Source organism: Dendrobates tinctorius, unplaced genomic scaffold (assembly GCF_039654945.1).
Source record: "Dendrobates tinctorius isolate UK_male_01 unplaced genomic scaffold, ASM3965494v1 ptg000104l, whole genome shotgun sequence".
Taxonomy (NCBI): domain Eukaryota; kingdom Metazoa; phylum Chordata; class Amphibia; order Anura; family Dendrobatidae; genus Dendrobates; species Dendrobates tinctorius.
In genome coordinates this window covers 20,786,056-20,809,234 of record NW_027361772.1, presented here as the reverse complement: position 1 = coordinate 20,809,234, position 23,179 = coordinate 20,786,056, and the positions used below count along the sequence as shown (strand labels likewise).

The window sequence follows — 23,179 nt, the reverse complement described above, 5'->3', positions numbered from 1 at the left end:
AGGGTATGGTGCTCCCAGTTTCTTAAAGGTACCATCCTCTAGACCCTGGATAAGTGGGCGTCTCCCCGTCACATGTACCAGCACCCGGTGAGCTGCTCCTCCACAATCGAGCTCTCTCCACCCCCTGACTTGCTGGCCCTGTACTGCCAAGAAATAGACCCATGGATTTGGTGCGGCCAGTCCTCCCTCTTCCTTTCCTTTTTGCAGAGTTCCAAATTTAATTCGTGCCTGCTTCTTGCCCCATATCAAGGATCTGAAGATAGAATCAATGCCCCGAAACCGTTTTTTTTGGTAGCCATATCGGCGAATTGTGCAAAACGTACATTAGTTGTGGCATAAGGACCATCTTAATCAGGTTAGTTCTACCCGTTACCGTTAAAGCTAATTTGCACCATGCACCTATTTTCCCTTTAAATTTCTCTAGCAGAGGAACCAAATTCAGACCCGTGAATCGGGACAGTGGAAGAGCTACCCATATCCCTAGGTATTTAAACTGTGAAACTAGCTGGAGTTGTTTCCCCCTCTCATCTATCTCCTCCGCTTCTATTGCTCTATCCACAGCCATGACATAAGACTTGTGCCAATTTATCTCCAGTCCCGAAATGCTCCCAAATTGTTTAATTACATCCATCGCGCACCCCAGTGTCTCTCCTGCACTTTCCAAAAACAACAGGATGTCTTCTGCATACAATGATATTTTTTCTTCCAGCTTCCCAAATTTAAATCCGACCACTCCCCTCTCAGCTCTGATCTTGGCCGCCAGGGGCTCCACTGCCACCGCGAACAATAGCGGGGACAGCGGACACCCCTGCCTTGTGCCCCTATGCAAGTCAAACATCCCGGACTGTTCTCCATTCACCTTAACTACCGCCTTTGTGGATCAGTACAATAACTTCACCCAGGCCATGAACGCGGTGCCGAATCCCATCAGTTCCATGATTTTCCATAAGTATTGCCATTCCACGCTATCAAATGCTTTCCTAGTGTCCAATGACATCACTATTCTCCTGCCACCATTATCAGCAGGCAGTTGCATATTAAGAAATAATCTTCTTAAGTTAACAGCCGTGGAGCTGTTAGGCATAAAGCCCGACTGGTCCTCGTGTATAATGGTATGCGCAACCCCGGTGAGCCAGGTGGCCAGGATCTTAGCGAGTATTTTGACATCCGTTGTCAACAACGAAATGGGCCTGTACGACTCCGCATCCATGGGATCTTTTCCCTGCTTCGGCAGAACTACTATCACCGCTTCCTCCATTGATCTCGGCAGTGCCCCCGTCACTAAAGCCTCATCAAACACAGATTTCAATTTCGTAGCCAGCAGTTCCACTAACTCCCTGTACACCTCCCCAGGTAGACCATCAGCTCCCGGTGATTTGTTATTGGGCATAGACAGTATTGCACATTCCAGCTCCTCCACACTCACAGGTTCTTCCAACCTCAACCTATCTTCCTCAGACAATTTAGGTAGTGAAATGCCTTCCAAAAAATTCTCCACATCCCCCTCTGTGTCCCGTGCTCTCGAAGTGTACAGTGCCATGTAATATGTCTTGAAGACCTCCAGTATGTCCTTTGTGTCTGTCAGAGTCGCCCCTGTTTGATCTCTCAGTTTATACACCCTGGAAGACTCCCTCTGTGCCGCAGATATCACCGCCAACAAGTGACCTACTCTCTCTCCTTCAAAGAATTGGGCTTGCTGAAATGCCCTTTTCCTCTCAGCTTGCATCATGTGCAGTTTATCAACTGCCTCCTGAGCCAATTTTAGTCTATTGTGAGCTTCACTCGTTGGCGCCAAAATCATGTCTGCCTCCGCTCTTGTCAGGTCATCCTTTATTTGTTGATCTGCCAATTTAGTTTTGGTCTTACACCTCACAATCTCACTTATAAAAAGTCCCCTCGTAAACGCCTTCATGGCATCCCATACCATTGTGGCCTCTTCGTTCATTTGGAAGAAGTGCTCTAGCTCTTTGGTTATGCCACCCATGTCCACCACTTTAAGCCACGTCGGGTGAAGACGCCAACCTCCCCTCTGACCCTGAGCAGATCTCACCAGAAGCGTGACCACCATAGGACCATGATCCGAGAGAGTCCTCTGTATGTATTCCACCTCCCCCACCATCCCGTCCATAGCTGTATCCCCCAAAGCCAGGTCTATCCTCGACAGTGTTCCATGTGTTGCCGAATGACATGAAAAAGTCCTCTTACCCTCATTTCGTACTCTCCACAGATCTACCAGCCCAAGTTCCCCTACATACTTGCCAAAGGCAGTCATCCTGTCCTGTCCAGCTTCCGTACCTGCCGGTCTTACTTTATCCCAATAATCATTCATAGTGTTGTTAACATCTCCCATAATCAACAACGGAGTCTCCCCCCATCTGCCCGTCAGTTCCAGTACTGCTTGTAGTTTCTTTTTAGAGTAAGGTGGAGGGATATATAAAGCCACTAAAATCATTTTGTGCCCGAACAATCTGCAAGCAATCCATACATACTGCCCTTCACTGTCTACATGCACTTCCAGCTCTTCATAATGTGTGTTTTTGTGTATTAGGACTGACACACCCCTGGAGTACGAGGAATAAGTAGAACGATATGTCTTTAGCATCCAGGCTCTTGACAACCAGTGCATAGTGCCTCTAGTGAGATGTGTCTCCTGCAAGCACGTGATCATAGGTTCACAGGATTTGATATGATTCAGAACAGCCGCCCTCTTAACCTTATCAGATATACCACGTACATTCCAACTTAACATCCGAACAGTACGGTTACTCATTGTGCATTAGAAAGAACAATCCATCATCATCAAGTAACATCATTACATTGTGGTCCCAATCATACCCGGTCAAACAGCATGAAAACCCCCATCTCCGTACAAATCCGCCCCACCCACCTCCCCCCATCCGGGGACTACACTTTTCAAATACCTCAAGAGCAGACAATAGAGTAGGTGGAGGCGTTGGTCTGCTCCTATCACCAAAATGTACCTTTCAGGTTATCCCTCAAGTTTTCCCACTTGTCTTCGCCTTCCTTTGAGGTTCATGCCATCAGACTCTACTCCCCCTTCTCCATGCGAGTGGCGGTGGTGTATCGTCCTCCCGGCATCTCCCATCAGTTCCTGGATCACTTTGCCATCTGGCTGACACATTTTCTCTCCTGTGACATCCCCACACTCATCATGGGTGATTTCAACATCCCCATCGCTCTTCCCCTCTCCCCATCTGCTACTAACCTTTTATCGCTAACCTCCTCTTTTGGCCTTTTGCAGCTTATGAACTCTCCAACGCATGAAGACGGAAACTCCCTCGACTTGGTCTTCTCTTGGCTTTGCTCAGTGGATGATTTCACAAACTCCCCTCTCCCTCTCTCTGACCACAACCGTCTCTCATTCTCTATCAAGAACTGCCACCCCGTTCTGGTCACCCCCACTTTCCATACTTATAGAAACATACAGGCCATTAACACTCAGAAACTCATGAAGAACTTGCAGTCATCATTGGCCCCTATCTCCTACCTCTCATGTCCTGACTCTGCACTGAAGCATTATAATGAAACACTTCAAAGTGCCCTGGATGAAATTTCACCTCCTATACATAGAACAACACGACATAGACGGCGACAACCCTGGCACACCCTGCAAACACGTTTTCTGCAGCAGTGCTCCAGGTGCGCCGAACAACTGTGGAGAAAATCCAACCTACACGAAGATTTCATCCATTATAAGTTTATGCTTAGAACATACAGCACTTCACCTCTCCAAACAAACCTATTTCAACACCCTCATTACCTCACTGTCCAAGAACCCTAAACGTCTCTTTGACACTTTTCATTCCCTACTCAACCCAATAGTGCAGGCCCCAACCACGGATCTTTGAGCCGACGATCTGGCCAATTGCTTCAAAGAAAAAATTTACCATATCCGGCAAGAAATTATCTCCCAATCCCCTCATACCATGCACTGTCCCCCCCTCCCCCACTGCATCCAGCTCACTCTCTGATTTTGAACCAGTCACAGAAGAAGTAGTAATCAGGCTCCTTGCATCTTCTCGCCCAACCACTTGCATCAGTGCCCCAATGTCACATCTCTTCCAGTACCTTTCCCCTGCAGTCACCGCCCACCTAACAAAAATATTTAACCTCTCTCTCTCTTCTGGTATCTTTCCCTCCTCATTTAAGCATGCTATCATACATCCATTACTTAAAAAAAAATCTCTCGACCAAAACTGTGCCGCTGACTATAGACCTGTCTCTAATCTTCCCTTCATCTCTAAACTCCTGGAACCCCTGGTCCACTCCCGTCTTATCCGCTATCTCTCTGATAACTCTCGATCCTCTACAATCCAGTTTCCGCTCTTTACACTCTACTGAAACTACCCTCACTAAAGTCTCTAATGATCTACTAACAGCTAAATCTAATGGTCACTACTCCATGCTAATTCTCCTGGATCTCTCCGCAGCATTCGACATTGGATCATCAGCTCCTCCTCACTATGCTCCGCTCCATCGGCCTCAAGGACACCGTTCTCTCCAGGTTCTCCCCCTATCTCTCTGACCGCTCCTTCACTGTATCTTTTGCTGGCTCCTCCTCCTCTCATCTTCCACTTACTGTTGAGGTTCCTCAAGGATCGGTTCTAGGCCCCCTTCTATTCTCTTTGTATACCGCCCCTATTGGTCAAACAATCAGTAGATTTGGTTTCCAGTACCATCTCTATGCTGATGACACCCAATTATACGCTTCTTCTCCTGACATCACGCCTGCTTTTTTAGAAAACACCAGTGATTGTCTAAACACTGTCTCTAACATCATGTCCTCTCTCTACTGGAAACTGAGCCTGTCAAAGACTGAACTCCAAGTGTAATAACCTGCACTCTCTCTACTAATACTAATAATAACCTCCCTCTACTAATGTACCTATTCCCGTCATTGCCATTTCGGTGTGTGGTTCCACTATTGCTCCCCAGCAACATGCCCTCCTGTCTTGGGGTCATACTTGACTCGGAGCATTCATTCACCCCCCACATCCGATCACTGGTTCGCACTTGTTATCTACATCTTAAAAATATTTCCAGAATTCGATCTTTTCTTACTTTTGATTCTGGAAAAACTCTTACTGTTTCTCTTATTCATTCTCGTGTGGACTATTGTAACTCTCTACTAATCGGTCTCCCTTTTACCAAACTCTCCCCCCTCCAATCTTTCTTAAATGCTGCAGCCAGGATCATATTCCTCACCAGTCGTTACACTGATGCCTCTACCTTGTGCCAGTCATTACACTGGTTACCCATCCATTGCAGAATCCAGTACAAACTTATTACTCTCACCCACAAAGCACTCCACGGCTCAGCACCACCCTACATCTCCTCCCTCGTCTCAGTCTACCATCCTACCCGTGCCCTCCATTCTGCTGATGACCTGAGGTTAGCATCCTCGATAATCAGAACCTTCCACTCCCATCTCCAAGACTTTATACGTGCTGCGCCAATTCTTTGGAATGCACTACCCAGGTCAATACGATTAGTCCCCAATCCCTACAATTTTAAGCGTGCCCTAAAAACGCATTTATTCAGACTGGCCTACCAGCTCAACACATTAACCTAACTATCCCTGGGTGGCCCAGTCAAAAGTTTAACCATAACCAGGTTCCCCGCATCATGTTCCCACATGCTTTATGCATCTATTTTTCCTCTGTGTCCGTACTGTTACATACTTAACACTATGGCTGGTCTGAACAATGAAGGCAACTGTTACCACCCACCTTTCGTGTCTCCCTTTTTTCCTCATAGATTGTAAGCTTGTGAGCAGGGCCCTCATTCCTCTTGGTATCTGTTATGATCTATGTGATTACGGTTATGCTGTTATGTCTATCGTCTGTACAAGTCCCCTTTAAAATGTAAATTGCTGTGGAATATGTCGGCACTATATAAATAAAATTATTATTATTAACCTTGGTCGCTCTTCTCTGCACCCGCTCCAGTTCAGCTATGTCTTTCTTATACATTGGTGACCAGAACTGTACACAGTATTCTAAGTGTGGTCGCACTAGTGACTTATATAGAGGTAAAATTATGTTCTCCTCATGAGCATCTGTGCCTCTTTTAATGCATCCCATTATTTTATTTGCCTTTGCCGCACTGCCTGACACTTGCCACTAAATGTGAGTTTGTCATCCACCCATACACCCAGGTCCTTTTCAGTGACCGTTTTGCCCAGTGTTTTACAATTAAGCACATAATTATACATCTTGTTTGTTCTACCCAAATGCATGACCTTACATTTATCCCCATTAAAGCTCATTTGCCATTTATCAGCCCAAGCTTCTAGTTTACATAAATACTCCGGTAATATAAAATTGTCCTTCTCTGTATTGATTACCCTGCAGAGTTTAGTGTCATCTGCAAATATTGAAATTCTATTCTCTATGCCCCCTACAAGGTCATTAATAAATATGTTAAGAAGCGGGCCCAAAACTGACCCCTGTGGTACCCCACTGCTAACCGTGACCCAGTCCGAGTGTGCTCCATTAATAACCACCCTATGTTTCCTATCCCTGAGCCAGCTCTTAACCCACGTAGGCTGGTTTCACATTAGCGTTTTTTGCACAGCGCATCGTGCGCATGTGTCATGTGTACCTATGTTTAACATGGCGTACGCATGGTCTTGCTTTTGCATGCGTTCGTCTGCGTTTTTGTGCCCATTCGTTTTTTCAAGGTGTGCGTCTAGACGCGCCAGACGCAACCTGCTGCATTTTTGGGGTCCGTTCAAAGGCGTCAAAAAAAGCATGCGTTCACTTGCACACGGAATGCGTCATAACAACGCATTACAATCTATGGGAACGCAGGCGTGCGCATGGACATGCGTACGCCTGCGTTCGCGTACGCATGTGTTTAAGAGTAAACATGGCTAGAAACTGGTTAAAACGCATACGCATAAAAAACGCAAACGCATGCAAAAACGCATGATGCTTTTTTGCATGTGTTTCTATTGCGCACGATGCACAAAAATACGCTAATGTGAAATTAGCCTTACACATATTTTCCCCTATCCCCATTGTTCTCATTTTACGTATCAACCTTTTGTTTGGCACCGTATCAAAAGCCTTTGAAAAGTCCATGTACACCACGTCCACTGCATTTCCTTGGTCCAGTCCAGAACTTACCTCTTCATAAAAGCTTATCAGATTAGTCTGACAGGAACGGTCCCTTGTAAACCCATGTTGATATTGGGTCATGAGGTTATTCTTCTTCAGATACTCCAGTATAGTATCTCTTAGAAAACCCTCCAGGATTTTACGCATAGTAGATGTTAAGTTCACTGGCCTATAATTTCCAAGTTCAGTCTTTGTCCCGTTTTTGAATATTGGCACCACATTTGCCATACGCCAGCCCTGTGGTACAGACCCTGTTATTATGGAGTCTTTAAAGATTAAAAATAATGAGTCCAGTGGGTGGTCCAATATAGCTCCCTGGTGCCGGACAATGAATGGGCATTGGCATCTTGAATGGCCTTTTCTCCGTGCGTGTTTGCAGAAATATGGATTCGGTGATAGATTCCAAAAATGGGTCAGTATATTATACGGGAAGCCCAGGGCCCGGGTCATTGTAAATATTTCCATATCTGAGCCCTTTCATTACATAGGGGGACTCGACAGGGGTGTCCCCTTTCCCCGACCCTTTTTGCTCTTGCGATTGAGGCACTAGCAGTTTGCGTGAGATCTTCCCCTAATATTGCTGGTATAGAAATAGCGGGTCGGACAGACACCATAGGCCTATATGCTGACGATATCGTGATATTTATGGACAAAGCGGAGGAAACCCTGACAAGAGTGATCACTACTATAAATAAATTCAGTAAATATTCTGGCCTATATATAAATTGGGAGAAGTCTGCTTTGATGCCTCTTTCCCATGCTCCAATGCCACAACTTGAGACTCTCTCCTCACTACCCATTGTAACCAGTTTCAAATATCTGGGTGTCCATATTTCTCAAGGCAGTAAGTTTGATTTGCAACTTAACATACATCCACTGCTGGAGATGGTCAAAGCCAAAGTTACGATCTGGGGTAAATTTCCACTGTAGCCGGACGTATTAATTTAATTAAAATGATATTACTCCCCAAGCTTAGCTATTCTCGCCAACACAGTGCTGTAGTGGTGCCAAGATCCTTTTTTGCTAATCTGAATTCCCAGATCACATCCTTTCTATCAGGGGTGGGGAATCTTTTTTTCTGCCAAGGGCCATTTGGATATTTATGCCATCCTTCGGGGGCCGTACAAACTCCGCCCACAAATGACATCCCGACTCTGGCACTGGTTTCATGACTTAATCTTTCATTGCATGCCCTTCAGTGTTCAGTAGTGAACACTGCGTGTGTGTGCTAACAGAGCAAGAAGAAATTAATCAGCTTGTGGCAATCAAAATACAGCTCCCTGCCCAAGAATGCGGTCCCTGAGGATCTGCTCGGGGGCCTGATAAAAGGTCATCGAGGGCCGTAAATGGCCCTGGGGCCTGAGGTTCCCCACCCCTGCTTTATATGGTGGGAAAACCAGGCCCAAACTTAAACTATCCACTCTGCAGAGACCCAAAAAGGGAGGGGGGGCAGCGTTAACAGATTTCTTTCTGTATTATCTGGCTGGACAGGCCAAAGCTATAAGTACATGGATGCTCGGCGGTCACCTCCCTAATTCTGAAGATCATCTGCTTCATGCCGCACAAACTAGTTGCCCGCTAGGATTTTTGGTAATGAGGAAAATAAATGTCCCTCGGCTGTTACCCCTGCTTCGTCTGGAACGATCAGTATGGAAGCAGATTATAAGGGTGGTTGGATTTGAGGATGATATAGCTGAAATGCCCCTATGGAATAATGGTTACCTTCCAGCATTACTTGAACACCCATCCGCCGAGTTCTGGGCTCAGTATAATGTTTTTACGATAGGTGATCTATATGATCGTGGAACTTTGATGTCTTTTGAACAATTACAGGTTGATCGCAGTGTCCCGAGATCCCAGTTCTTTCGTTATTTACAACTAAAAGGGGGTTTTACACATTTTGTGACGTTATAGCGATATCGCTATTTGTGATACCAGCGACCGGCTCCCTCTCTGTCCATCGCTGATCGCGTGAGAATGTCCGGCTCCATTTCTCGTCGAGCGCTTGCTGCTGGCGCCAACGAGCGACGCGTGGACGCGGGCGGGAGGACGTCAGGATCGCGGTGTGTGAAAGGTAAGTATCGTCCACTGTATTGCTGCTGCATCGCTGTGAGATCTGCATGTGTGGCAGCTCACTAGCGATCATTTAGCGATGCACCAGCGATCCTGACGGGTCATATCGCTGGTCGGATCGCTGGTGCATCGCTAAATGTAAAAGGGCCTTTAGGTCAGCATTTCAATCGCACATGAGATGCGTAGGTATAAACAATGCTATCTCGTCTTTACCCTTGATAGGGATCCTTAAATCACAAGGCCCCCAAGGTCTCCTCTCCTCTCTGTATACATATATGCTATCAGTGGGGACAGAATCCACCATAGACTCTGTTAAGAAGAAATGGGAAAGGCTCTTCCCAGATATACGGGGAGCGGAGTGGAAGAAATCTTGGAGTCCCCAATCAGGGTATCTCCGTCTGTTAATAACAGGATGATACAATTATATATTATAAATCATATTTGACTCCAACTCAACTCTTTAAGATGGGCCAATACCAATCATCGGAATGTTTGAGATGCAATTCAATAGACGCAGACTTTATTGATATGATCTGGTACTGTCCTATCATTGCACAATATTGGAAGGAGGTGACATCATTATCATCATCTCTGGTACAAATTCCTGTTCTCCTTGAACCACTGGTCTGTCTGTTTGGAGTATGGGATGAGGAGACATGGGGTCAATATATTGGGATTTTCTTACGGAAGACGCTGTTTATGGCACGAAAGGTACTGGCATTGCGGTGGATGGGAGGTTCATCTCCCTCTCTCGGGTCCTGGATCAATATAGTGAATTTGATTATCCCATATGAATGCACGTTATATCAAAACAGAGGGTGCCCAGGTAAATTAGAGAAGATTTGGGAGAGGTGGAATTCCTCTCACCTCACTTTGTAGAGTGGAGATGTCACATAATAAATAGATAATTGTGTGGAAGTAGGCTGTGGAATAGCTTTTGTTTTTCTAGATGTAGGTACGGTTTAGAAGTTAGGTAGATCTCGTCACTCAAGCAATAACATAAGACCCATTGTGATTTAATTGACATTGTTTTTGCTTTATCTTGTATACAACTGGTATGCCCATTTTACCTTACATTTTAATGTCATGTGAAACATATGTATACTTTGTACTATGCTTAACATTATGTACCAGTATGTATGTTGTACACCCTGTTTATGGTTTAATAAACGAATTTAAAAAAAAAAGATTAAAAATAATGGTCTATCTATGACTGTACTTATTTCCTACAGTACTCGGAGGTGTATCCCATCTGGGCCCTGGGATTTGTCAACTTTAGTGATTTTTAGACGCCGCCGTACTTCTGTTGGGTTAACCCCTTAATGTCCAATGACGGATACAGTCCGTCATCAGACATCTCCCCTGCTTTGATGAGGGCTCCGGCGCTGAGCCCGCATGAAAGCCGGGACATGTCAGCCGGTGGTCGGCGCTGAAAGCACAGCAGTAAATCTACATATGGGCGATCTGCTCATCGCCCATATGTAGCAGAGCCGATCGGGATGCGCATGCTTCTAGCCTCCTATGGAGCCTATTGAAGCATGCCAAAAGTAAAAAAGAAAAAAAAAAAAAAGTTTAAAAATAAAAAAAATTAAAAAAAACTAAAAGTTCAAATCACAACCTAAAAGTTGAAATCACCCCCCTTTCGCCCCAATCAAAATAAAACGGTAAAAAAAAAAATCCCACATACACATGTTAGGTAACACCGCGTTCAGAATCGCCCAATCTATCAATATAAAAAAAGCATTAACCTGATCGCTAAACGGCGTAGCGAGAAAAAAATTAAAAACGCCAGAATTACATTTTTTTGGTCGCCAAGACATTGCATTAAAATGTAATAACGGGCGATCAAAAGAACTTATCTGCACAAAAGTGGTATCATAAAAAACGTCAGCCCGGCATGGAAAAAATAAGCCCTCACCCGACCCCAGATCATGAAAAATGGAGACGCTACGGGTCTCAGAAAATTACGCAATTTTTTTTTTTTTTTTTTTTTTAGCAAACTTTGGAATTTTTTTTTCACCGCTTAGATAAAAGAGGACATAGACACGTTTGGTGTCTATGAACTCGTATTGACCTGGAGAATCATAATGGCAGGTCAGATTTAGCATCTAGTGAACCTAGCAAAAAAGCCAAGCAAAAAACAAGTGTAGGATTGCACTTTTTTTGCAATTTCACCGCACTTGGAATTTTTTTCCCGTTTTCGAGTACACAGCATGGTAAAACCAATGGTGTCATTTAAAAGTACAACTCGTCCTTCCAAAAATAAGCCCTCACATGGCCATATAGATGGAAAACTAAAAAAGTTATGGCTCTGTAAAGAAGGGGAGGGAAAAATGAAAATGCAAAACCAAAAATACCCCTGGTCGTTAAGGGGTTAAGCAGGTGACATTCAATGGAGAATTTTTATCCCTAATCATGTTATCCGTCATGGGATTTTCTTGAGTAAATACTGTTGAAAAAAACGTCATTTAGCATATTGGCTTTTTCCTCATCCCCCATCCACCATTTCAACCAGACTATTTTTAAAGGGGGCCAACACTATCATTTTTACTGTTTATGTAGTTATAGAATATTTTGGGAATATTTTTATTTTCTCTGGCAATGAGTCTCTCTGTCTCAATCTTTGCTGTCTTGATTTTGCTTTTTACAGAATTTAATTTTCTGTATTTATTTAATGCCTCATCACTACCTACTTGCTTTAATTCTCTAAATACTTTATTTTTGTCACTTATTGCGCCCCTTACAGCTCTAGCCATAGTGGTTTCCTCCTATTTCTAGCATGTTTATTCCCATACGGTATATGATTGTAGCGCTGAGGAATAAGTACCCATAACTGCCACAATTAAGGTGTTAAAGTAATTATCCTGTGTCCCAGAGACCGGGGAACTTGATCTGCACTTTCACTATGGCTTTCTCAAGAAGAGTGTACAAGAAAGTGAAAATATGAGTAGATATGATAATGAAGTGCACCCATCAGTTTAATGTCACTTATTAATATTTTATTGCATGAAACAAAAGCAGAGATAACTTCGGGGAATCGCGCAGATCCCACCTCTGCCACCAGTTTGTCAGGAGAGGACACTGGAAAGATAACAGATCGAAACGCTGCCACCAGTTTTTCACCGGACGCAACTCCGCTGCCTCCAATCATCAGGACAATTACACAATTGACTGACAAGTGATGCACGAATCCGCGGATGCTTCAACTACTATGCCTGTTTTTGGAAGACTTTTAAGCATATAGTATATGCACCTCCGATTCCTACACGTGGAATATATATATACAGTTATATTTGAAAGTGTTGGCAACCTTGAAATTTGTTCCAGAAAATGTAGCATTTCTCCCCGAAAATTATTGCAATTACTCATGTTTTGTATACACATTATTTTCTTTGTGTGTATTGGAACAGCACAAAAAAGAGGGAAAATGGCAAATTGGACATAATTTCACACAAAGCTCCAAAAATGGGCCGGACAAAATTGTTGGCACCCTCAACTTAATATTTGATTGCCCACCCTTTGGAATAACTAACTACAATCACTTGCTTCCTATAACCAGCAACAATCTCCTTACACCTCTCAACTGGAATTTTAGACCACTCCTCTTCTGCAAACTACTCCATGTCTCTCACATTTTAGGATCTCTCCACAGGTGTTCAATGGGATTTAGATCCGGACTCATTGCTGCTTATTTCAGAACTGTCCAGCTCTTGTTTCTATCCATTTATGGGTGTTTCTTGAAGTATGTTTGTAGTCATTGGCCTGCTGGAAGACCCATAATCTAGAACACAAACCCAGCTTTTTGACACCAGGCACTACTTGGCAACCCAAAATCCTTTGGTAACCTTCAGATTTCATGATGCCTTGCACATTGTGAAGGCACTCAATGCTAGAAACAGCAAAACAACCCCAAACCATCTTTGAACCTCCATCATATTTGACTATAGGTACTGTTCTTTCCTTTGTAGGCCTCATTCAGTTTTAGCTTTCCCTGAACGATTTTGGCTTACTTGTATACATTTTGGCAAACTGCAGTCTAGCTGTTTTACGTCTCTGTGTCAGCAGTGGGATCCTCCTGAGTCTCCTGCCATAGTGTTTCATTTCATTCAAATGTTGATGGCTAGTTCGCGCTGACACCTGTGCACCCTGAGCCTGCAAGACAGCTTGAATTACTTTGGAACTACCTTTCATCAATTATTTTCTGCCGTTTACGTCTAGGGAGATTACCTACAGTGCCATAGGTTGTAAAACTATGGCACTTCTTGTAAACTTCTTGATTATGTTGTGCACTGTGGACAAAGGAAAAATAAGTTCTCTGGAGATGGACTTGTAATCTCTTGTAAATTTTTGTTCTCAAGTCCTTGAACAGTTCTCTTCTTCTGTTCTCACAGATTTAGTCAACACAAAGATTGAGTCAACTTCTCCCCTTTTTATCTGGTTTCTGGTGTGATTTCCATGTTGCCCACACCCGTTAGGCTGCTTGCCCACAATCAGTATTACTAGCATTCTGAGCGCAGCGTATTTTCGCTGTGTCCAAAGCAATGCATTATATAATACAAGCACAGTGGATGGGAATAATAGAAATCGCATGCCCTCTGTCGTTTTTTACTCTGCGCTCAGCACAGAGAAATCTGTCTCCTTTGTTTGCTGGTTATCGAAAATAGGGATACCCCACATTGTTTTTTTGAATAATTTATTAGTTTAAGGTGAAAGGCACTTAAAGGGTGCAAGTTTATAATATGTCGGGGTTGGTTGTGACACTAGTATCTGCATGATCTCTATCTATTTTATCTATCTCTATCTATTTAATTAACGCATACTACAAAAAGGCATAAAAAAATGCAATTGAGCTGAGGTGCAGGAATGATGCGAAAATACGACTGCGAGAAAACCTAAACAAACACTGATCGTGGGACCATACCCTAACTTGAACGAGCATCACATGCTTGAAACAAAGCTGTTCACCCCCAATGTTGGAAAGATGCCAACAATTTTGTGCAGCCCATTTTTGGGGATTTCTATGAAATTTTGATCAATTTGCCTTTTTTCTCAGTTTGTGTTGTTCCAATACACACAAAGGACATAAACGTGTATAACAAAACGTGTAATTGCAAAAATTTTCTGGGAGAAATACTTAATTTTCTGGAAAAATTTTGACGGTGCAAACACTTTTGGCCATGACTGTATATACCCCTGGTACGGTCACTGCCAACCCCTCAATAATAATAGGACCTCCTAACTGCCACCACCAATTGTTTATACTGGCTCATTGGACACCTGATACAGGTAGTGTATGGATTCAGGGGTGCGGTATACAGAGCAAGAGGAGCAGAGCTATTCAATTTTATATATTTAATCCAGAAAAGTAGGCAGTGTTTTTTTAGGGCAGAGCAGAGTACTCCAGTGCGCAGGCGTCGGGAAAGGTCAGAAAGGTCTGGCGCCTGCGCACTGCAGGACTTTGCACTGCCCTCAACAGGGCAGAGCAGTGCGCCTGCGCAGGAGCCGCGATGAAGCAAAGAAGAGGACGTCATCGTTAGAAGATGGGAGGCGCCGGATTGGACCGCGACACCCATCGGACCAAAACCGGACCCGGACCGCCCCTGGGTGAGTATAATGTAACTTGTTTTTCTTCTCTTTCAGGTTACATGGGGGGACTTATCTACAGCATTAGCACTGCGGAATATGATGTGATATGTCAGCAAAGCAAAATAAATGAAAATAATTACATTATGTTGGGTAGGTGCTGTGTCCCCCCCAATGAACAAGAAGTGGATTTTTCAGTTTCAAATAAATTGAGGTTTAGGAATGTACCTCTTTTAATAAGGCATCTAGCGTACTGTTGCTACCTTTCTTTTCCCTATGAGAAGTTTTTGGCCATCCTACTATCTTTCCTGTGATGTGAGGGAGAATTTTTTTTCTTCCTTATCATAAAATCCATTTTTCTAAATCCTCAGTCCAGTCAGCTGGTGGCGACCGTGTGGCCGTTGAGTATTTATAGGGTTGCATTATAGTGAAAAGCTGAAAAAGGATATCCCGTTTATGCCGTGTAAGATTAGAATAATTTGTCTGAACATGCCAATACATTGACATTGATTAGCAGAACTGCTGTAATGTGCTGGGTATTTTAGGTTGCAGGTGTGGCCTGGATATGCAGCTAGTATACGCAGAACAGACGGAGGCCTATTCCTTCTAGCGGACGTCACCCATAAGGTTATCCGTAATGATTCTGTGCTGGACATCATGTAAGTTCCGTTCATTTATGTAGTCATTATACTATGATAAAATATGCTTTCTTTAATTTCTGATATGTCATGTAAATTCTTATCAACTTTGGCCTTGAGAGTTTGTCAATAACACCAATCCCAGTGGAGCAAATATGTATATCACATGATTTCACTTATGTCAATTTCATTGGAAGACTACTAACATTTTAGTATGTCTTCATAATTTGGAATAAAGCTGTATCTGTATTTTTAGAAAACTTTTGACATGACTTTCTGGTGTGTCAGAAATTTTGATTTATAGGAATTCTCAGCACCTGGACCCTCAATCAAAAGTTCTAACACTCTCCTATGACATCTGCTGTGGAAAATCTATAACGTGGAAATATCCTAAAGGAAACCCAAGGAAAATACAACTCATTTTATTGAAGGTTATACAACATAACAAGGTTACATCATAGAACAAAAGAACAAACATTTCTTATTAATACTGTCAGGCAACTTTAACCTTGCCCTTGACATACCATGGGACTAGACAATCCTGGCACAATGACCACTCTAAAAAGCTTTGTCATGTGTCAGAAAACACATTCGCAAGATGATTTCACCGCATTCAAAGAGGCAACACTTCACAACCCTTGTATCTTCTTTATCCTACAACCCCTGTTATTCCTAACTTTTAACTCCGTCCTCCACCCTTCACTGCCCCCTCCCACCTACCTAATCTCCTCTGAGGACTTTGCCATACACTTCAAAAATGCGATCGACCATACCATGCAAGTCTTTATTGTTCGACCACCACATCCCCTTTGAAAAACCAGACCAATGCCCTAACCCACAGGAGAGCTTAGGCTACTTTCACACATCAGGTTTTCGGCGTCAGGCGCGATCCGGCGTCGTGCCGGAACGCCGGATCCGGCAAATGTTTAGTAAAACCGGATGTGACGGATCTGGTTTTCTGCCGGATCCGTCTTTTTCTTGACAGACAAAACCGGATCCGTCTCATCCGGTTCATCCGTTTTTCTATCCGTTTTTCGACGGATTATGCCGGATCCGGTTTTTAAAATTGACCCTTGTGGCCTTCCGAACGGGATTGGCTACTGGAAAACTATATATAGAGTGTTCCTACAGCCCTTCTTTGACAGGTTGTCGAGGAGAAAGTGCAGGTTGGAGAGAAGAGCAAGTTACTGGCGAAGATGGATGTTGTCATTGGAAATATTTTGAAGAATTTGGCGGATTTTATAGCGGAGGAGAATCGTTTGAGGGTGATTGTTCTGGAGAAGGAGAGAGCGAGACAGCAGCGCATCAGGCATCGTAGACGACGTTTGTGGATCCACCCCATCACAGCCAAGAGAATGACGCTTGGGGTCTATTCTACACTCTGCATGGACCTTCGACGAAACCCGGATAAATTTTTTGGATATGTTCGGATGAAAATGGAGAATTTTGATTACTTGGTGGAGCGCATTGCACACCTCATAAGAAAAGCGGACACCTATTGCCGCTTCTCTGTTTCACCTGCAGAGCGTCTGATGGTGACTTTAAGGTAAGCCACATTTATTGGATGTGATCGCGTCAGAGCACACTTTCACTGCAATCTTGTTGGTGGTAGTTTGTATCTCCAAGTGTTATAGCTCAGTTTTGGTATGTAATGCTGTGATTTAAAACTAATTTATTGTTTTTTTAATTCCCCACAGATTTCTTGCAACTGGAGAATCCCTTTCGTCACTGCATTTCCAGTACAGACTCGGGATTTCCACCATATCTGGAATAGTGAAGTACACATGCCGTGCACTGTGGGACTCCTTAGCTGAAGAGTTTTTACCAGAGCCCACAACAGAGAGGTGGATTGAAATTGCTGACAAGTTTCAACAGATATGTCAGTTTCCCAACTGCTTGGGCGCTGTGGACGGGAAACATATCCGCATTGTAAAGCCAGCTGGATCGGGATCGGAATATTTCAATTACAAGAAATATTTTTCAATTGTCCTCATGGCCATCGCTGACGCGGAATACAAATTTATTGCGGTTGATATTGGGGCCTATGGCCGCTCCAATGACTCTCAAGTTTTCAAACTGTCTGCCATGGGGCGTAAACTGTATGGAAACACCTTCCAGTTCCCACCACCTAGACCGCTGCCGGAAACATCTGGTCCACCTATGCCATTTGTCTGTGTAGGGGATGAAGCCTTCCAGCTGTCAGAACACCTTTTGAAACCGTACTCTAGCAGAGGATTGACAAGACCAAAACGCATTTTTAATTACCGCCTCACAAGAGCAAGAAGAATGGTTGAATGTACCTTTGGTATTCTGACAGCCAAATGGCGGGTCCTATTGACTGCGATCAACCTCAAGACAGAAACTGTGGACGAGGTGATCAAAGCGTGCGTGGTACTCCACAATTTTGTTATCTGCAAGGAACCCATTTCCATTGAGGACACCTCTGAAGAAACCACCTTGCAAGATTACCAGGACATTACCACTAGAAGTTCTGTGACGGTTTCAGTAATGAGGGACAATTTTGCACTATACTTTGTCACCTCAAGGCAGAGTACACCACTGGCAGGATGACAGAGTGTGAAAGATTTGTGCCCTAACCAAACTTGTGTACCTTCTGTACCAACAGTATATACCTTTGCCAACCAAAGTTGGCTATCTTGTCATGGTCTCTATTTTTAGCTTTAGGCCACAGGTGTGTACCTGGTTGTGTTTTATGCAAAGTATTTCACCTTTTAACAAAAGTTGTGTACATTGTTAGGAAATCACCAACAATAAACACAACTTTTTAGGTGAAATACTTTGCTTCAAACACAACCAGGAACACAACTGTGGCAAAAAGCTAAAATTTACCCACAGTTATATACCTAGTTTTGAATACCATTTCACCTTTTAAATACCCTGTATTTAACCTTTTTCGCCGCAGAAAGAAATGACAGACAACCAGTGTAAAATAATTTAACTTTTATTGAAAAATGTTTTTTTTAGTAAACTTTTTAAAATTTTAATAAACTTGTTTAATAAAGCTTTGAAACCATAAAACTGGTCATTTTTATTTAAATACACACATTATAAATCTGTGTAGTGTGTGGTGGAAATACTGCTGGAGGGGCTGCGGGACACTTCGACACTGGGAGTGTGGAGAGAGGACTGGGATCGTGGTGGGGAAGGAACAGTTAGAGGTGAAGGTGTGGAAAAAACTACAGAATGGGTGGACATGTGGGAAGCAGAAGAGGTGGTGGGTGGTGGAGTGGAGGGTTGGGCAGGGACTGTAGGAGCAGATGATGTTGATGGCAAGTTGTATGGGGAAGGAGTTTGGTACGGGGCAGGTTGCTGGAAGTGGGGAGATGTCTGGTACGGGGCAGGTTGCTGGAAGTGGGGAGATGTCTGGTACGGGGCAGGTTGCTGGAAGTGGGGAGATGTCTGGTACGGGGCAGGTTGCTGGAAGTGGGGAGATGCCTGGTACGGGGCAGGTTGCTGGAAGTGGGGAGATGTCTGGTACTGGGGAGTTTGCTGGTACTGGGGAGTTTGCTGGTACTGGGGAGTTTGCTGGTACTGGGGAGTTTGCAGGTACTGGGGAGGTTGCTGGTACTGGGGAGGTTGCTGGTACTGGGGAGGTTGCTGGTACTGGGGAGGTTGCTGGTACTGGGGAGGTTGCTGGTGCTGGGGAGGTTGCTGGTGCTGGGGAGGTTGCTGGTGCTGGGGAGGTGGATGGTGCTGGGGAGGTGGATGGTATGTAATAGGAGGGGGAGGATGGAAAGTGGCTGGAGGGGGTGTAGATGTAATAGGAGGGGGAGGATGGAAAGTGGCTGGAGGGGGTGTAGATGTAATAGGAGGGGGAGGATGGAAAGTGGCTGGAGGGGGTGCAGGTGGAGGAACTACTGTGGTGGGAGGAGGAGGTTGGGAGGTAACTTGCTGGAGAGCAGCGTGGCATGAATGCATTACATGCATCTGCTGGGCAGGAGAGAGCGTTTCCATGCGCTCCACAACAGACCTGAAAAAGGTGTGGTTTGGCGAAGATCTTGCTTCTGAATGCATGGTTTGCAGAAGTGTCTTCACCTCCAGAATGCTGGAGTTGATCTGCTGATAGCCTGCGGAGATTTGCTCTGACAAGACTTTTAGACAGTTCTGGAAAGATGCATTCAGATGCAAGAACTCTGGCGCATAAGTCTTTTCCTGACCCCTCTGCCGCTGCCGCCCAGTACCCGCAGGTGTACTAGAGGTGGCAGGGGCAGAAGGGTGGGGTAAAGGGAAAGCGATCTCCTCACCAGCAGCTTCATGTAATGTAGGCGGCCACGATGCTCCTGTGCTGGTGGATGGGACAGATGGGTCGAATGTGTGGGAAGGCTGGGAAGGTGCAGATGTACCGGGGCGGTCGAAGTGTCCCTCGGTGCCGGTCTCCTCAGGGATCGCCTCAGAAGGGTCCAATCGTGCAGGCTCCCGAGTGCTGCTCACCGTGCTGTGGAATAAAGAGAAAAAAAAACAATTAAAATAGTGACATGGTATGGCCCTGCCTGAAAAAAAAAAGTTACATCTAAACATTTTTTTGTCACATGTGGTGTGTAATATTTACCTTCTGGTGAGCATTGTCTCCCGGAGGAACGACAGGGCTCGTGCGTACTTGTACTTGCTCCTGCGTCCTCCAGATCCACTCGGGGCCCGCATCTCTTTATTGAACTCCTTCTTGAAACGATCCCTCACAGACCGCCACCGCTTCACAATTCTCTCCCCTGAAACGAGAAAGGACAAAGTGGTTAGTATACAACATCAGTGTTTCCCAAACTCCAGTCCTCATGGTCCCCAGGGGTCATGTTTTCAGGATTTCCAAAGTAAATAGAAATCCTGAACACATGATCCGTGGGGACCACGAGGACTGGAGTTCGGGAAACACTGGTTTAAATCAAGCAACCGGTACTGTATATACTTACGCTCTTTAATCTGGGCCCGAGCTTCGAGGTCCTCCCAGCGGTCCACAAGGAGCGAACAGATTTCCTCCCAGAGTCGTCGGGTAACGATCAGGTCAGCGTGGCGGCGGTCAGCCATATTCCAGAGCGGCTCCCTTTCTCTGACGAGATCGATGAGGCGGTCCACATCAATCCCTCCATCCTCACCGTCAGAGTCGGGAGCACGCTGTGAAGGCTGTTAAAGAAAAAGACAAAAATAACATAATTAGCCTCCACAAAAGAAATGAAATAAAAAGTGCAAAAAAAACAAAGCAAAAATATTTATACTTACACGCTGGTGACCGCCGCGTTGCTGTCGCCGACGACCCTGGGAGGCACTGCGAGGACCTCTTGGCCGAGCACCAGATTGGGAAGACTAGAGAAGAAAACAAAAAATGTTATGTCTTTGGATGTAGGCATTTGTTTGCTGTGTGTGGTCTGCAGAACATTGTTTTCTATGTGTTGTGTGTAGTGTGATGTTGTGTTTCTGCGTTTGATGCAAAAAACTTACCAATTGTGAGCCCACTCCAAGTGTCTGTCCACCCCTTCCTTCTTCTTCTGGGAGCTCCTCTTCATCTTGTGATTCCTGTTTTGAAATAAAAGGCAATGAATACACATATATTACAGAGATGATGGATTTTGGAAATAAAAACTTACCGTCAAACGCTGACGATGCGAGGGAGGGCTCCCAGAAGATGTGCTGTCTTCCTCATGGCCAGACTCCATGGCTGTGGGTGGTGTTTCTGCTGCTGCCATTGCTGCTGCTGCTGCTGCTGCTGCATCTATTGGGCGGCTGTTGAATAAAAAGAAACAAAGGGCCAATGAATATCTTGATATTCCATAGCCCTAGTTTGGAGGAATGGGGGATTTGATAATTACCGTCTCTCATCTGCTGCTGGACTCCCCTCCCGTTGTTCAGCATGCTGCTCCATTTGGGGTGGTGCTGATGGTGCTGCTGCTGCAGATGTCTGCTGCCTTCTCCTGCTCCTGGTTCTTGGCTTGGGTGGCATGTTGGGTGTGGCTGAGGGTCCCATTGTCTTGCTTTTATATGTGTCCTGTGGGCAGAGCTACTGAGCATGCTCAGACCAAAGAAACCGGATAGGCTTTCATTGTATGAAAAAGCCGGACACGCCGGATCCGGCGTGTCCGGCTTTTTCGCCGGAGACAAAAAACGTTACAGTAGCCGTTTTTTCCAGACGCCGGATCGCGTCACATTGCCGGATCCGGCGAAAATCGGATGAAACGCATGGCCATCCGGCTCAATCCGGCTCTAATGCAAGTCAATGGGGGGGAAACCGGATCCGGCATTGCATTTCGCCGGATCCGTTTTTAGTCAAAAGCGCCGGATCGCGCCTGACGCCGAAAACCTGATGTGTGAAAGAGGCCTTACTCGTCTCCTCTCCAAATCACACCTCACCACTTGTCCACTCGACCCCATCTCTCCCGAATCTCACCACCACACTTATCCCATCCATAACCCATCTTTTCAACCTATCGCTAACTTCTGGTATATTCCTTTCCTCTTTCAAACATGCCACAATGACACCTATCCCCAAAAAGCCATCCCTCAACCCAACCGCTATATCCAGCTGTCACTGCTCTCATTTACTTCCAAACTCCTTGAGCAGCATGTGCACACTGAACTTTCCTCCCACCTCTCAACTGATTCACTCTTTAAAACCTGCAATCAGGATTCCGCCCCCACCATTCCACTGAAACTGCCCCAACCAAAATTATTAAGGACTTACTTGCAGCCAAAGCCAACAGACAATTCTCCATTATCCTCCTTCTATACCTGTCCTCTGCCTTCAACGCAGTTGACCACTGCCTCCTACTACACATCCTCTTTCCCTTTGGCGTCAAAAATCTTGCCCTATCCCGAATCTCCTCATACCTTTCTAACATTTAGCGTCTCGCACTCCCTTACTACCTCCTCATCCTGCCCTCTCTCTGTTGGAGTCCATCAAGGCGCTGTCCTAGGACTCTTCTTCATCTATACCCTTGGCCTGAGACTACTCATAAAGTCCCATGGCTTCCAGTACAATCTGTACGCTGATGATACTCAGATCTACTTCTCGGGCCCAGACATCTGCTCTCTTCTATCCAAAATCATGGAGTGTCTATCAGCCATATCCTCCTCCTTCTCTTCTTGTTTGCTGAAGCTTCATTTGTACAAATCTGAACTCATTATCTTTCCTCTATCTCGCGTATCTTCCCTATCTGGATCTTTCTATCAAAATAAACAACTTCACACTTTTCTCTGCAGCGGAAATCTGCTGCCTCTTAGTAACCCTTGACTATGCCTTGTTCTTTCAACCACACATCTAAGCTCTCTCCACCTCCTGTTACCTCCAGTTCAAAAATATTTCCAGAATGTCCTTTCCTCAATCCCCGCTCTACTGAAATGTTTGTGCTTACCCTCATCCTCTCCCGCCTCATCTACTGCAATATCTTTCTATGTGGCTTACCTTCTAACACTCACATGTCTCCAGTTTGTCCTTAACTTTGTTGCCCAACTAGTTCTTCTCTCTCCTCGCGATTCGTCTGCTTCTCCCCCTTTGCAAATGCCTTCATTGGCTCCCAATTTTCCAGTGTATCTAGTTCAAACTACTAACACTGACCTACAAAGCCATCCATAACCTTTCTCCTCCATACATCTTCGAACTAATCGAACTAATCTCCAGTTATCTTCCCTCACGTAATCCCCAGTCTTCCCAAGGACTCATTCTCTCCTCCACACTTATTCATTCCTTACCCAATCGCCTCCAAGACTTCTACCAAATATCATTCCGCCTCTGAAAAT

General features: G+C 44.8%; 1 protein-coding gene across 4 annotated transcripts in view; it reads left to right on the top strand.

The window, feature by feature from the left end:
- PIWIL2 (piwi like RNA-mediated gene silencing 2) overlaps window positions 1–23,179 on the top strand; it is a 164,730-nt gene that overhangs the window by 47,689 nt on the left and 93,862 nt on the right. For 3 of the 4 annotated variants that reach the window (XM_073588926.1, XM_073588928.1, XM_073588927.1), the window contains exon 11: window positions 15,344–15,457. The exons of the other annotated variant lie outside the window; for it this stretch is intronic. In XM_073588926.1, coding sequence (XP_073445027.1) covers window positions 15,344–15,457 — 114 coding nt within the window. The remainder of the gene's footprint in view (window positions 1–15,343; window positions 15,458–23,179) is intronic. 4 annotated transcript variants of the gene reach the window in all.